This window comes from Limanda limanda, chromosome 7 (genome assembly GCF_963576545.1).
Source record: "Limanda limanda chromosome 7, fLimLim1.1, whole genome shotgun sequence".
In the NCBI taxonomy this organism is placed as follows: domain Eukaryota; kingdom Metazoa; phylum Chordata; class Actinopteri; order Pleuronectiformes; family Pleuronectidae; genus Limanda; species Limanda limanda.
Genome location: NC_083642.1, coordinates 23,881,177 through 23,895,998, shown reverse-complemented (window position 1 = coordinate 23,895,998; position 14,822 = coordinate 23,881,177). Strand labels below are relative to the sequence as shown.

At 41.6% G+C, this 14,822-nt stretch overlaps 1 protein-coding gene across 1 annotated transcript in view; it reads right to left on the bottom strand.

The window, feature by feature from the left end:
• The window catches only part of LOC133005651 (plexin-A1-like), a 216,688-nt gene that overhangs the window by 62,944 nt on the left and 138,922 nt on the right, over positions 1 to 14,822 (bottom strand). The window contains exons 10-11 of the mRNA XM_061075400.1: positions 10,208 to 10,304; positions 4,640 to 4,863 (exon numbers count right to left, since the gene is read on the bottom strand). Coding sequence (XP_060931383.1) covers positions 4,640 to 4,863; positions 10,208 to 10,304 — 321 coding nt within the window. The remainder of the gene's footprint in view (positions 1 to 4,639; positions 4,864 to 10,207; positions 10,305 to 14,822) is intronic.

The following is a 14,822-nucleotide window of genomic DNA, read 5'->3' as shown; positions in this document are numbered from 1 at the left end:
ATTATCCAAACATGATCTCATTTAGACTAGGTAATCAGAAAGGACAGTTTATTCAGGCTAATGTCTTAATCTGGTTTATATCAAAATAGTGGTAAACGGTACAGTTAACATGGATCCTACAGTCAGGAAGGGGAAGAGTTATAATTGAACCATTTAGATGAATGCACCCATTTCAAACAATGCAATCCAAAAACAGTACAGCAGGTATCGACATCATGTGAAGTGTTTGGAAGTGTATTCATTTTATGTATAAGGCTACTGAAGTTCTGAAGCTTCCTGGTACGGCACTGGCACTGACAGGACAAAAACAGGGCTTCATGGTCCTGAATGATGTTTTACATGAAAGGTAATCTGCATGTTTAAGCTGTATCCAACATTAACTGTCATTTTCACTGACACAGCTAAACCAGCCTTGGTGCTTGTGGTGGCGCCATCTGTCGCTCCTCATCCATATTCGTGAGAAGATAGGTGAGGTTTTGATAGCCAGGGCCTATTTTGAGTTAAGTACCACTTTGCACCACTTCCACAAACAAGAACTGGAAATCTCAACATCCCTTTAAGCATGTAAGGGTAGGGGGGGCCTGAGAAGAATATTTTAGTGTTGGATGAAACATGGCTAACCGACAGTAAGTAGGGCTGTTGACCAGACACATATTCCAAGGTCAGCAATAACACTGCTTCCTATCAACCACACTATAATCTCCAGCTATGTATCTGAAACATGATCGCTGTGGTAAGAGAGATGGATCCAGACCACTGTACCTACTGGCTGCTATGAATGAAAGAATGTTGTGTTTGTGTACATAATAATATTCCTCTGACATGTGAGAGTGGATTTCCACTGTAACCTCACAAACTCTGGGAAGTATACAAGTATGGCACCACATAACAAGATAACTAGCGCTTACTGAGCCTGTGGGCATGCAGGCAGATGCCACAGCGTGGAAATGGGACCTCAAGCAGCTTTGGACTCACGTTACAGTGATTTGACACAACACCACTACATCCAGGCACATAACCACCACTCTCCGCGGAATGTAAAGTACAAACAGCCCAAAGCTGAAAATGTTTTTTTGGGCAGGATAGCGATCTGATACAACCATGAGCACTAACTAACAAGCCTCAGGATTTAACTGCAAAAGGACAACAGATATAAATGTTCCACATGAGCAACCAAACTGATTTGGGACTTGTCTGAACACATGGGTCCCAGAATGCTTGTGGATGCGAGTAAAACGCCCTGCAGACCCTGCCAGATACTAGCCACTAACCAGTGAATCCTGGAGGCAACGGCCAGATATTCAAACTGAATGGCAGCTTTGTTACGACTCCATCATTTAGTGTGACACTGAATCCCCTGTTGGCTGTCTTTTTTGAGGGGAGCATTTGATTTCCCCCCCTAAAACAATCACTGATGACTTGTATATATTTGCTGCTTTGACTATAAGTCAACACTGAGGCGACATCAGCCGAGAGAGTTTGCAGAAGTTAATCAATTTTGTGCAGAGTCAAATATGAGGATGTATGCTGTGTGGGCAAAGATGAAAAAAATTACTTTCCTCCACTGTTTTACAATTTTAGGATGCCTTGGAGCTAAATAACCACTTTGGCTTTACAGTGATCTATAGGGGATTAATGTAATTGATCTTTGTTACCTTTGCCATTATTTTTCTTCCTATGTTTGGCCACTTATTTTAAACACCACAGACCAAGAATCCAGAAGAAGTAAAGTCCTGTGGCGTCACTCTGAGGTGGTGCGGCCTCTACATTGCAGGCCGGACCACACAGTAGCCACATCAAATCATCAATATTACAGCAGAGGTTTCCTAGTAGTCGTACACATGTGTGTGTGCTGTCACATGGTAAACTGGCTGTGGTCTCAGTGGTAACCAATGGCACATTAGTGATGGAAGCAGCAGCCATCGGCTGTTGCAGACTGGGAAAGTTGTTTATGTGGTCAGAGAATAGTTTGAGGATAACAGCTAAAACACTTTAAGTCAAATGGGGATTATGGGAAATTCAATTTGCAGTGGTTCTTCTTTTCTTTCTAGGGAATTCTGCCTCAAACAAATAATCTATAAAACCAGTTATTATGTTCAAAAAACCTGGCAGAACTGAAGGGGGAATATGATTTTCACAAAAATGGATTTTAGGTGTTGCGAGACTGTAATGTTATTAAAGGATATTTTTTTCGATAGGATCAACTCCTCCTATTTGAATGTGTTCAGGGTTTATTGTCATCACATGATTAACAAGGACACTGACTGAATACCAGAGCAGTCATTCAGAATCAGGACAGTGTGAAGTCAAATGTTTTAGATACTGCTCCTCAGACACAATTATAAACTTGTTTTTTCTTAAAAAGACTAATGTCCAAGACCCAAACCTTGACTAAATGAAGAAGCTTTACATTTGCAGATCTAACATACACTTGGTGCTCCACTTGATGGTCTCCTCACATAAATAATCCAGGATCCAAATGTTTACCACCTGAGCTTGTTCCTGTTAACTACAAGTATGGATACTCATGATAGCTGATGTACTTGACAAACAGATGTTGTTTCTTCTACCTCTGCCAGAAAGGAATGTAATTTAAATAGACAAAATAAATCAAGAAATATGGACAATTGTTACTGTCAACATGTCTCATTTTCTTTTTCATTACTCTTTAGACATTTCTGACTCCCGGTATCATTCCATTTGTATACTTTTTTTATCGATAAAAGCATTACTCTTACTCTCCTTTTTCCATCTTGTGTCCTTGGAATCACACTGCCCTGATGCAACAGTTTAAATTTAAGAGAAAATCCCTATACTCTGAGATTCAGTTGAAACAGTTAGATAAAAAGTCTTATTTCTTATGATATATACACAATAAGTGTAAAAAAGACAGCTAAAAGAAAATAAATTGTCCCTCACTCATTTGATCAACAACCGGGCCTTTACATATTGCAGACAGATGATTCCAAGTGGGAATACTGTCAGTTTCTGAAAATGTTTTCCCTTTGTTTTTAGACCACTGAGATTATGATCTATATTAAAATGAAACAATCTACAGCCTTAAATAAATGAATCAGATGTGCCAGAAAATCTGCAACAGACCATTTTTGGGGAATTTGACCATTCCAGTCCTCCAAAGACAACCAAAGAGACAGTGACACACAACAAAGAGTCAAAAACAGAACCAAAACCAAACAAACCTTTACATGTCGTGGTCTCTGGAGTAGCAGTGTGACGTAACCATGAGTAATAACACAATCTCTGTGCCAAGGGCAGCCACAAGGTCCCGACATGTGTGTGTTTTAACAGCAACACATTCAAAACGAGCGGCTTTCATTCTGGGTTCAGGACACGTAGGGCTTTCGTGGCCACGGGGGCTTCAACAAAGACAGCTGATGCAATGGTCTATCAAGGTTTCTGAGTCTTGGATCTCCGCAGGCGACATTAACACTCCTCATGAGTGGACGAGATTATAACACAGAGCTCAAAGAGGCCGCGCTGCTTTTCTTCGCAGGTGATTTGAGAACTGTAACACTGGAGGGAGAGTGATTAGAAGAGTTTCTGTTGGGTGTCGCTGACAGTTCTATTTTTACATTATAAATATATAATCACTGGTGTAATTACAATGGTTTGTGTTATTTATACCAGTTTATATTTGTACACAGAGCATCTTGACTATTGCTTTGGAAAGCGAACTGTGTCTTTTATTTTAAATTGATTTACATAAAAACCTATACTTTATTTAAGATCTATTGGGCAATATTTTAAAAACAGGCTTTAGTTCTATTACTCACAATTTTAGTCTTACATTTTAAACCACAGTCACTTCAGGTTTAAACATCACGTGTGTTAGCACTGCAGGCAACGATGAGCTGTGAGGTTGCTCTGTTTTGTTTGACCATAGCCAAGAGGTCAAATGTTAATCTGGTGTCCTGCCAATGTTGCATCAAATGTTTTTTGAGCACTGGCTCATGGAAAATACTCTACATCACGTCATCTCGTAGAGCCTCAGACAGGTCAGGCCAATCATTCAGGAGTGGTTGGTACAAAGTGCAGTAGTATTAAACAAATGGGGACACTATATAGAGAAGAAAACAACAACGGCACTTATAGCACTATTTCAGGCGATTTGCTGCTCAGATGGGTTGTACCATTATCCAATTGCATCGGGAGGCATTGAGTGATCAGGCCCCTCGAAAAATCCAAAATATACTGATAGGTTCCAGGCCTATTTTCAAAGACAGGCGACAGCTCAGCAGTATCGCCCTACATACCAGGCAACTGTTCCCAATTAACATTAACTATAGAGCCAGCACTGAGGGAGTGTGTATGCTGTTTAAAGCTGTGAATGCAAACTACATAAGAGCATATGCTCAGAAACCAGTATCAGAGGAATGGATGGCATTCACACTCATGCATATACATCAGATATTCTGTCTGATCCTGTGCACATAGAAAAAAAAAACTTTTTAAACTCAGCCATAATGTAACAAAGCTAAACTACACACAGAAAAAGCCCATCATCTAACATACACACACACAAACATTTTAATATTTTATTCTGGTCCAATGGTGAGTAGTCCTGTCTCTATATATGCAGCCATGTCACCCACAAGCATTCCCCTACGCACAAACCTACCTTGGTGATCTTTGGATGGGTGCAGCGGCTGTTTCCAGAGGTGGCGTGCATCCATCCTGCACCGTCAGCCAGCTGCAGCGAGAGATGGGAGTTTCCTCCACCGTTACACTCCTGCCTGAGGGAGCACTTCTTGTCCACGACACACCAGCCACACTCAAACCTGGGGTCAGCCTTCAGGCACATACCACAGCTGTCCCGCAGAGCTCTGCACTTGTAAAGATGAGCTGGTTGAGAGACAGAAAGAGGGGGAGAGACTCAGATACAGTATAAATTGTCATGAAACCTTAACGTATTCTGTCACTCTGCAGTTTAGGAAATCTTCCAAAGGATTGAGAGTTTTAATAATGCATTTCAGTTCAATTCAATCTTATTTGTGTAGTGCCAAATCATAACATACATTATCTCCAGGTACTTTACACATGCTGGTGCTGGTCAAACACAGGAGCACATTCAGTGCAAGACTGACACCACCAAAATGCAAGAGCACCACAGGAAGTCATGCCTGCCTGTGGCCATCCAACTATACAACCTGAGTGTCAGACTCTCTGAGTCAACCGACTGGACTCATTACAATGTCAGTAATACCGGACATATTCATGCTTGCACTAAATACTCATTGTAAAGAACAAACATATTTCACATTTTATTTTATATATATTTAAAATCTTTATAAGCTCATATTTCTAATCTTGCATTGAGCTATTGTAACAAAAACAATTTCCCCCTGGAATCAATAAATTGTTTCTGATTCTGATTCGGATATAAGGTTGAGCCCTTAAAAATAATAGAGAAACCCAGCAGTTCCCGCAATGAGCAAACACTTTGGCGACTGTGGAGAGAAAAAACTCCCTCGGTAACTGGGAGAAACCTCAAGCAGAACCAGACTCAATGTGGGCGACCATCTGCCTTGACCAGTTTGGGTGAGGAAAAAAAAATGGGGAGGAGATGAGAAGTGGGTGGAGAGGAAGGGAGAGAAAAGACCAGGAACAGTCGTGTAACCATCATGTTTCAGCTCTGACAGACTAGTTGTTGCAATGAACACAATCAGTGATAATTATGGATGCAAAGATGTTATTAATGATAGCAGCAACAATGTATATAATTGTTATCCTAATTGACATGCATGAACTAAAGTAGCAATCTACCTTTTTTATTCTGCTGGAGAATTCTAATTTCTGATGAACATAAAGTTCTCTAAGTTGTTAATTGAAAAAAGGCAAGAAAAAAGTAATCAGGCTCCTCTGTGCCTGTGAGTGAGAGAGCGAGCACAGGACCAGCATAAATTAATGTTTATTACCTACACAACACCTAAAACCACTCTGAAGACAAGAGAGAGTAGCTCCGCAGATAAATAGAGAGGAAAAATTTGAAATATGAACAAGCGACCTAGAGGGATATTACAGATATTAACTCAACAGGTAATGTCTTCTCACGCCAACAGGGAATTGATAATTTGTTGTGTGTAAAACTGTTCCCTAAACTCTGCAGAGTGGAAAAAGTCATTAAAAGTGAAAAAATATCTATATATTAAAAAAGAAACATAAATAAATAATTAAAACCTCAAGCACCTGAGAGTAGTGAGAGGAGAGGGAGATGAAAAGAAAACAGGGAAGAGGGGGAGGAGGATTTTTAGCTGCGCTTGTTAACAAAACAGCAACAAGAATTGTTATGAATTTAAAGATGGTGGGGCCCCGAGAGGCCGGGTGAATCAGAGGAAAGGGAGGAAACTGCCAGAAAGAGAGAGGGGAGGAAAGGGTAGGGAGAAGTTGAGAGAAAATGAGAGAGAGAGAGAGATGAGAAGCAATCTTAACCCACACACAATCTGAAAAACTAACAGAGGAGAGGAAGTCACATCCAGGCGAGAGCAGGATATTCCGGTGAATGGTTAAGATCTTTTGAGTTCTGTTTTGATTCCATTTGTCATCTGTTAATCTGTATCATAATTTCCGGAGTTGATTCTCTGTTGCCTGAACCTGCAGGCAGGTTTGTTTGCCGTCACACCAATTAAACAGATTTGAAATGAGCTAAAGTGGAAAAACAGATGCATGAAAAAAACGAAACAACAACAGAGCATGCAAGGATCTCCTCCCTCTACCTCCTTCCCCCCCCCCACCTCCTCCCCGGCAGACATACGGCGGCCGGACTTCAAAGAGAGCTTCTCTCGGATCCATCTGCCGGCCTCGGCCCTTCGCTCGCCCTAATCTGATTAGCCACGGCTCGTCTTAAAAGTAGCGCGACGCTAATTAATCTGAACCAAATGAATGATTTAATTAACATTAACATCTCCACTTTACACGGGGGCAAAATCGGGTCAGCGCAGTGCGGCTCTGCCTCCGACGGATAATGCTGCTGTTCTATTCAGCGAGAAAAAAGACAGGGGACGGCGAGGGGGAGGGATTAATAGGGGATGGAGAGAAAAAGGAGGAGAAAAGGAGGAGAAGGTCTTTATGAGATTTATGAGTGAGGACGGTTTCATAATACCGAGTTTTAGACCTTCAACACTAAGCATTGAATTTAATTTCATAATCATAATAGGTATTCTGAGAGGCTTTAGAACAAAGTAGCCATACTATATCTAGTGGGGAGTGATAGTGTTGTTTATTCATTCTAACTACTCATCCATAACCTCGCCAGCTGTTTCACAAGTCTGCGTTTGGCTTCTTTTGAGGAACACGCCATTGGCCTGGGATGCTGCATGCATTAAATTCCCTGCCACGTAGAAAGTCAAGTAGCAAGTACTCACAGTCATAGCAGCAGGAACAAGCTCGTCACACACACACACACAGACACACACTGCACAGCCTCTAAGATCACTGGATTCCACAAATCGAGAACTCTCAGAGCTCCACACCATCCTGTCACATGTGAGGCGCTCTCCGCAGCACACATCCCTGGGGCCTGTAGCGAGTGCTTCTCTATAAAACCTCATGAAAGAGATGGATGCCAAACGCCCTGAGATGACTTTTTTTTTTCAAAGTCTTCCAGATAACGCAAGATAACTTGAAAGAAATAAGTACATTCTCTTCATGGTACACAAGGGTGCCCCGGAAGTCCTCACAGCTCATTGTTCAACTCAACAGTGAGCTGTTTTTTTTTTTAACATATCAACAGTGATCTGTGAGGACATTTTGGGGATTTGAATGTGTTAGCGGGTGATGCAACAGAAAAGCAGGACTGTAGCCTATGAGGTTTATTCTCACTGCTGTATTTCCCGCTAACAATTTGAAATCCCCAAATTACCTCACAATGCGTCCTTCCATTCCCAAACCTATTCCAGGATTTATTGCATGAGGATTCTCACGACTTCACTCTCTGGGTAGCTGAGCTGCAGCAAGCGTAACGGCTCAGAGTAGCTAACAATGCACAACGCTGTAAGGGCGGGACAAGCTGGTCACAAGAGTAAGATACCAAACAGTCTCATTTCAGCTCGGCCCTCATGGTCTTCTCAGTCTACAAAGTCCATGACTAGACTGGTTCTCTGAAGGATCTCACCTCTGAATTGGGACACAACTAGAGACTACTCGATTCCCCCCAAAATGTGAAATGACTTGATATTTCATCTGTTCGTTATCAATAAAGTCAGGAAAGGTTGAGAAAATTATATTTCAAACCATTTTCTGGATAATGGATCCTGCATTGTTACTGTTACTAAAATAAGTTAAATCTTGTCTGTGGCCAGTAATGGTTTGACTTTGACCCAGGGAATTACTCTGATAAAAAAGTGGCTAAAGGACATTCTGGAAAAAGATTGAAGCATGTGAAACATGAAAACCCTTAAAAAAGGATTAACCATTAACACCTGCAGCTTCCGTGTCTGGTGTGATCCCAGCGATTATGACACCTAACCATGTGCTAAAAATGACAACACTGCTCCAGTAGGTATAACGTTAACCACGCTCCTCAGCTTTGTAACGCATGGACCTCGTATCACAACTAAACATAAACTACAGCTGAGGATGATGGTAACACTGGTAAGCGATCACAAGTCTAATTGGGACTTATTCTCTAATAAACATTATCTAGCACCATCGAGCCACAGATATTTATTATTTATTTTGTGTGGTTTATGTATGTGCATTTGATTTTTGTGTTTATTTGCATATATACAAAACAAAGATCTAATATTTGTTTTAATGTTGCTTTAATTTATATGGACAGACCGGTATCTCCCCACAGTTAGTGAGATGCACAACCTGCTTCATCAGCAACAAACAATTAAATAAACTTCATCAGCACACAAGAAAAGTTTGCTAAAAGGTGGGACAATTTATGTCCACTTGAAAGGTTTGAAACTTTCATGCTGTTTTAATTGAACCAAAACACAGAAGGCAAACACAGAACCATTAGTGAATTAACATCATTCACTCAACATGATTGAACAACTGCTTAATATGAGGAAACTTTATATCTGAATATGTTTCAGGCCAAAACATTCCATTACAGACATAAATGTTAAACTACTGTGTGAAAAATGACTAGACTCATTAAATAAATACAGATACAAGTGCCGGATGAATAATTCACCAAAGATCAGCCTTTGTTGAATATTGAATACTGATTCAGAACAGTCACTAAATCCATCTACTTGATTGTACAGAAAAAGGGGGAATCTTTATTTTGTTGTGAGCACTTCTCAGCACATGTTAAAACACAGATTGTTTGATCCCCAGAGAGAATCTCTCAGCGCAGACCCACAGAAAAGCTTCAGGGAGCATATTTTAAACAAAATTACACTGGCAGACGAATTAGGTCACGACCGATAAGCAACTAATTTCCAAGCAATCTGCAAATTAACTGTGCGTGTGACATTTATCAAAATGAGGTCAGATACAAGACAAAAGATGTGAGATTAAAATGTGCATGTGTGTCTGACTGAAAAGTGAATGGGGTTGAAAAAAGAAGAAGTAGAGAATAGAGTGGGAAGGGTTCGTTAATCTGACTCTGGTTGTGCAAATTCACAGCAAAAGACTTCCTGACACACTTGAGAGCAAGACTTATATTATCTTGTGTAATGGGACGTCTAAAATCATTAGCCTCCGCCACCCAATATATTACACTTGATAAAGAATTTAGAATTGGTAATTGTTTTCCACTTCATGCACAAATAGCGATTAAAAATAATAAATGCCATCCCTCCATGTCGCTTTCTGTTTTTCTTTATCAATTCCTTTATTCTCATCTACAACCCCCACCCCCCCACCGCCATTACACAGTCCATTTATCATCCTGTCATCCACATCTTTCTCCCTCTTCATCCTTTCTTCTTTCATCTCTCTCTACATTTGTTTATCTTCCTCTCCAACATCCATCCCTATTAATTCCTGTGTTGGGTGTTTGTTTATCATTGGTATCCATCAATCACTCCCTCTGCCCCCCCTTTTATCCCCGACACAAGAATAGTGTTTTTCCAAACCAAACGGTACACATTCACCTTTCTCACTGATGCCTGTCAAAAAATGAAATTACAGATTTCTCATGGAGGGGGAGAGGAAACTGCACAAAGTGCTGGTCTGCTTCCCAGGGAATCATTACCGACAGATAAACAAGCAGCAACCAAAAATGGTGTACCTTGAATGTTGAACGGGTTGTCAATGACGAAGTTTCCATTCCACACCACGGAGAGGTCGACCGGCAGGTCACTGATGTCACCGCCCTCGTAGTCGTACTGAGAGAGACGGAGAAACACAGAGACAAGGAGGCAGTGTTAAAACTCCTGATTTATACTTAAATTGGGAAGTGTGTGAGATATTGGTTCATTTGCATAGTCATTCGCTGCAGCTTGGTCATTGCAGACAGCGATACAGCCTGAGCAGGAATGCATATAAATCACATGTATAAATTCATATTCACCAAAACAGACATATTTGATAAATACTCACAGAGAAATAACAGATGGGCTACAGTTGAGTGGGCATGAGTGAATGGAGATGGAGGAAGAGGAGGATTGAGGGAGAAAAGATAGGAGAGGTGACAAGAGGAAAATGGGGAAAGGAGAAGATGAGGAGAGGGGAGGATGGGAGAGGGAGGAGGAGAGGTCTGAACGGTGGAGGCAGACAGAAATCGGACGCTGGTAAGACGTGTGAGAGGACCTTATTCATTTACACATGAGCTAAGTGGTGGGATGAGGGTAAGGGAGAGATAAGATACAGAGCAGTGTAAAGTGAAATTGGCATTTCCAATTTGTTCCCTGACAACCTGGATTTTGTAGACACGGTTCAACCATCCCATGGGCAACAGGGCCTGAGAGGACACACACACACACACACACACACACACACACACACACGCACACATGCACGTACAAGCCAAAACTTTTCTCAACTCTACTCTGGCTGTACCATGAGTCAGGTACCAACATGTCAAGGAGTGGATATTCACACACATCGATGGTATAATCGGGGAAATCAAGCAATAGAGCACTGGGCTTCAGCCGCGTTCAGACAGAGAAAAAGCAAAAAAGAAAGGATGCCTGTCAGATTGGGATCCATTGTTTTTCTCTCGATTTCAGGCAAAAAATACGTCCGGAGTCGTTCTCTTTTCTTGACAACTGTGAGGTCCACTGAACTGTTTCCACTCTGATCTTTGGCAGGGTGACGCAGAAGAGCAGGAGCATCAGTCAGACTCATCGTGTCTCTTTTCAAGTATGTTTTTTGGGAGTAAAGAAAGTGTGAAGACAAGTGGTAAGTTTTTCTTGAAAGATCTGGCAGCGAGTCATTAAGTGTGAACTGCACAGCGATCTCACGACTTTAAAAGTTGCATACTGTTTACTCGGCTTTTAAAATAATGAACTGCTTGGGTCAAAGTAGACGAGCTTCTGCAGCGGATGTAAAAAAATACTGTGTTAATTTAGATCCATCATGGTTTCAATTCATTCTGCAGCCTCGGGGAGAAGGCGATGAAATAAAAAGGCGAATAGAAGAAAGAGTCAAACTTAAACAAGAGGCCAGAGGGGGAAAGAGGAGACATTGTAAACAGGCGCATTGTGGGAAGTCAGCATCTCTATTGAGTCAGTGAGAAGCTGAGAGCAGCACATCCCAACGCAACCACAGGATTCTGGGAGGTCAGTGGCCTCGGAGCAGAGGGAATCAACCAAAACACTCTCTGGCCACAAAGGAAAGGCTGATGGTCTTATTCTCCTCCCACTAGTTCAGTGTGATCCAAGTCCATCACACATGAGGTCGGCTGTTGACTTTATTAGCATCACTATTACGTCCCACTGGCTTGAGGTCTGCGTGTGGCAGCAAGGAGCCTGAGAGAAACCACAGGACAAACGCACACACACACACACACAGACACACACACATACACACACAGACACACCACTCCTCTTCTCTCTGTGGCGTGGCCCCCATTAAACTTTAAGGGCTTCTACTTGTTTGCCATCGCCAAAAACACTGGGCGCCCTTGTTCTCTTGTCAGCCCCTGCCCACCCCGCTGCCCGCCACATCATGCTTTATTCATACCGTCACATGGTTTAAAACGCTGACACAAACCGCACAGTGAAACCGTGCCACCGCTCACACCGAGCATCGCCCGCCGTCTCACCGGCTTCCTGGGGGATATTTTGGAGTGAAAATGACAATTCAATAAAGCGAGAAGCAAAGAAAATCATGGATATCAATGTCATTATGATTTATTCTCTGCCGACCACAAATGTAATTCCAATTAAATAGTGTTAATTGATAAATCATACACACTGGTCCTGTCAGTTATTACTCTCTCATTTTGTAAATCTCCAAGTCATTTAAGTTCATATTAAGATTTAATCAACCATTCACTGATCTTTAAATGTCACAACCACCATATAGTGGTTCTTCTACCTAATAAAGTCTCCTTTCATTTTTTGATAGACAGCATTCAAAAAGAGACAGAAAAGGAGAACTGTTTTCCAAAAGTCGGAAATTGTGATAATGATAACACTCCTGTAGCCATTCACAGCTTATACCATTACCTCACCTCACTCTTTCTTTGACTCACACACAGGCTGAGAACAAGTGAATACTTTACCTAGAATCATCTGTCTTGAAAAGAAAAGTCATGGCATGGCTTAATGAGAAATTTTAGCTGTCTTTTGTTTTATGATTTATTATCCACACTTGTTTTTTCCACATTTATTGCATTTAATTATGTTTTTGTCTCTCAGCCATCCAGCTCCGGGTTACCTCCTTGGCCTCTGTTTAGGATTTCTTCCATACTGGGCATCCTCTGGTCTACTGGAGATTAGACATTTGGATTTCCGTCCTGCGGCAGTCTGCAGCTTCTCTTGTTTTTAAATAAATAAATATATCAGCAACCATAAAGAAAGGCATGTCAATTTCCTTCTCTTACTGTATTGGGTACATCTTCTTTACTTATTGATGTACGGAGCGGTGACTACCATCATGTCAGTGACTTTTGACACTCTGATCTTTAAGCGGCAGCACTAGTGCTGTTTAAAAACTCTGTATCGGTGGATCCCAGTGGGTGGAAGTTGCTCTTCCCCCACTGTGAGTCCCCTCTGCTGGCCTACTGTCCTGACTTCCCTCCCCTGAGCGCCCGGAGCTGCTGGAGATGAGTAATCAGACTCATTACTGAAGCCTCTGGCCAGCTCCTCCATGTCACTGCATGTAATTAATCTACCTGAGCCAACTCATAGTGTGTACCCCCCCAAGGGAGGAGAGGAGAGGAGACAAGGAGAGAGGAGAGGACTTAGGCGGGCTGGGGGGAGAAGAGACGAGACAAAAGGGGAGGAAGATGAGGACAGAAAAGTTGGGTGGATGTAAATGGAGGAAAGCTTATAGAGGCGAGAAGGGGAAAGTGAGAGGAGTGGAATTAGGAAAGGAGATTAGGACAGCAACAGAGGGCAAATAGGGAAACAACAAGAGGCAATGCGAGGATGACAAGAGGAGGAAAAGAGGTCGAGGAGAGAGAGAACACAGGGAGAAAATAACATAGGGGACAAAAAACGAGTAGAGGACAGTTTGAGGAAGGAGAGTTGAAACAAGGAGGCGATAAGAGTGCAGAGAGGAGGAGGAGGAGGGGCACGAAAAAGGAAACAAGGGAGGAGAGGTGACAAGAGGAGGAAAAAGGCGAGGGAGGGGAGGAGGTGTAAAAAGTACAAGGTGAGCACAAAGCCGTCCCTGGCCTCATTACAGTAACACACCAGCCTGGCTCGGGTTCATTCGTTATCTGCTCCCGCACTCGTTTATTCTCTCGCTACATGAATCGTCTCCATGGATTGCATGTCTCCATGGACTGTATGAATAGATATGGCCAGTGTGTGTGTGTGTGTGTCTGTGTGTGTGTGTGTGTGTGTGTGTGTGTGTGTGTGTGTGTGTGTACGTGCTTTAATGTCTGGGGGAACTGAAAACTGCCAATGTTAACAAAACAGAGCAGCTGGCTGCTGAGAGTAGGAGAAGGTGGAAGAAAAAAACCCAGAGAGGTGTGTGCATAAGTGTGCGCGTCCATGTGCAGGTCACCCTCCTGTAATTAGTCATGTTGAAGGATACGCTGAAGGATAGTGTGTGTTAAAAATACAGTGCTCACACACAGCCACACACACACAATCCCCTCATACCAGTTCCCTTCAGTTCAATGGGGCTTTAGTTAATGGAATTCTTCTGTTTTATTGTTCTTCCTTTGTTTGTGCATTAAAGCAGATACTTTGCACACATTAATGGATTACTAAAGTTTTAAAAAAATGCAAATAATGAATCAAATAATATAAAACACTTACGTTTCTACACTAAGCCATGCATGTGTTGTTTGCAGGAGGGACCTGTGCAACTAATTCACGGTAAATAACTGTACTGTAGTGAATAACTGTAATATCATCCTAATTACAAACCTGTATATTGAACATATCTGCAAACTACTCACTGCCAATAAACATAATCACTTAGTCTAACAGAGGTGAGAGAAGAGGCCAAGTTAAAGTGCCAACACCACAATATACAGTAAATAATCCAAGTGGAAGTAATGTTCCTGCCACTGCTGTTGGCATACATGTGTATAGTGGTCATATAAATATAATGAATTGTTTTTAATAAATAACACATAATGGGGATAAAGTACCACAAAATAAATAAATACACATTTATATTTAGGTATCTAAAACAAAATCATTTTATTCCTTGTTTATTTTTGGAGACAATGGAGATTTCAATCTCTTTGCTGATAAAATAATTATCCATTTTTATGTGGA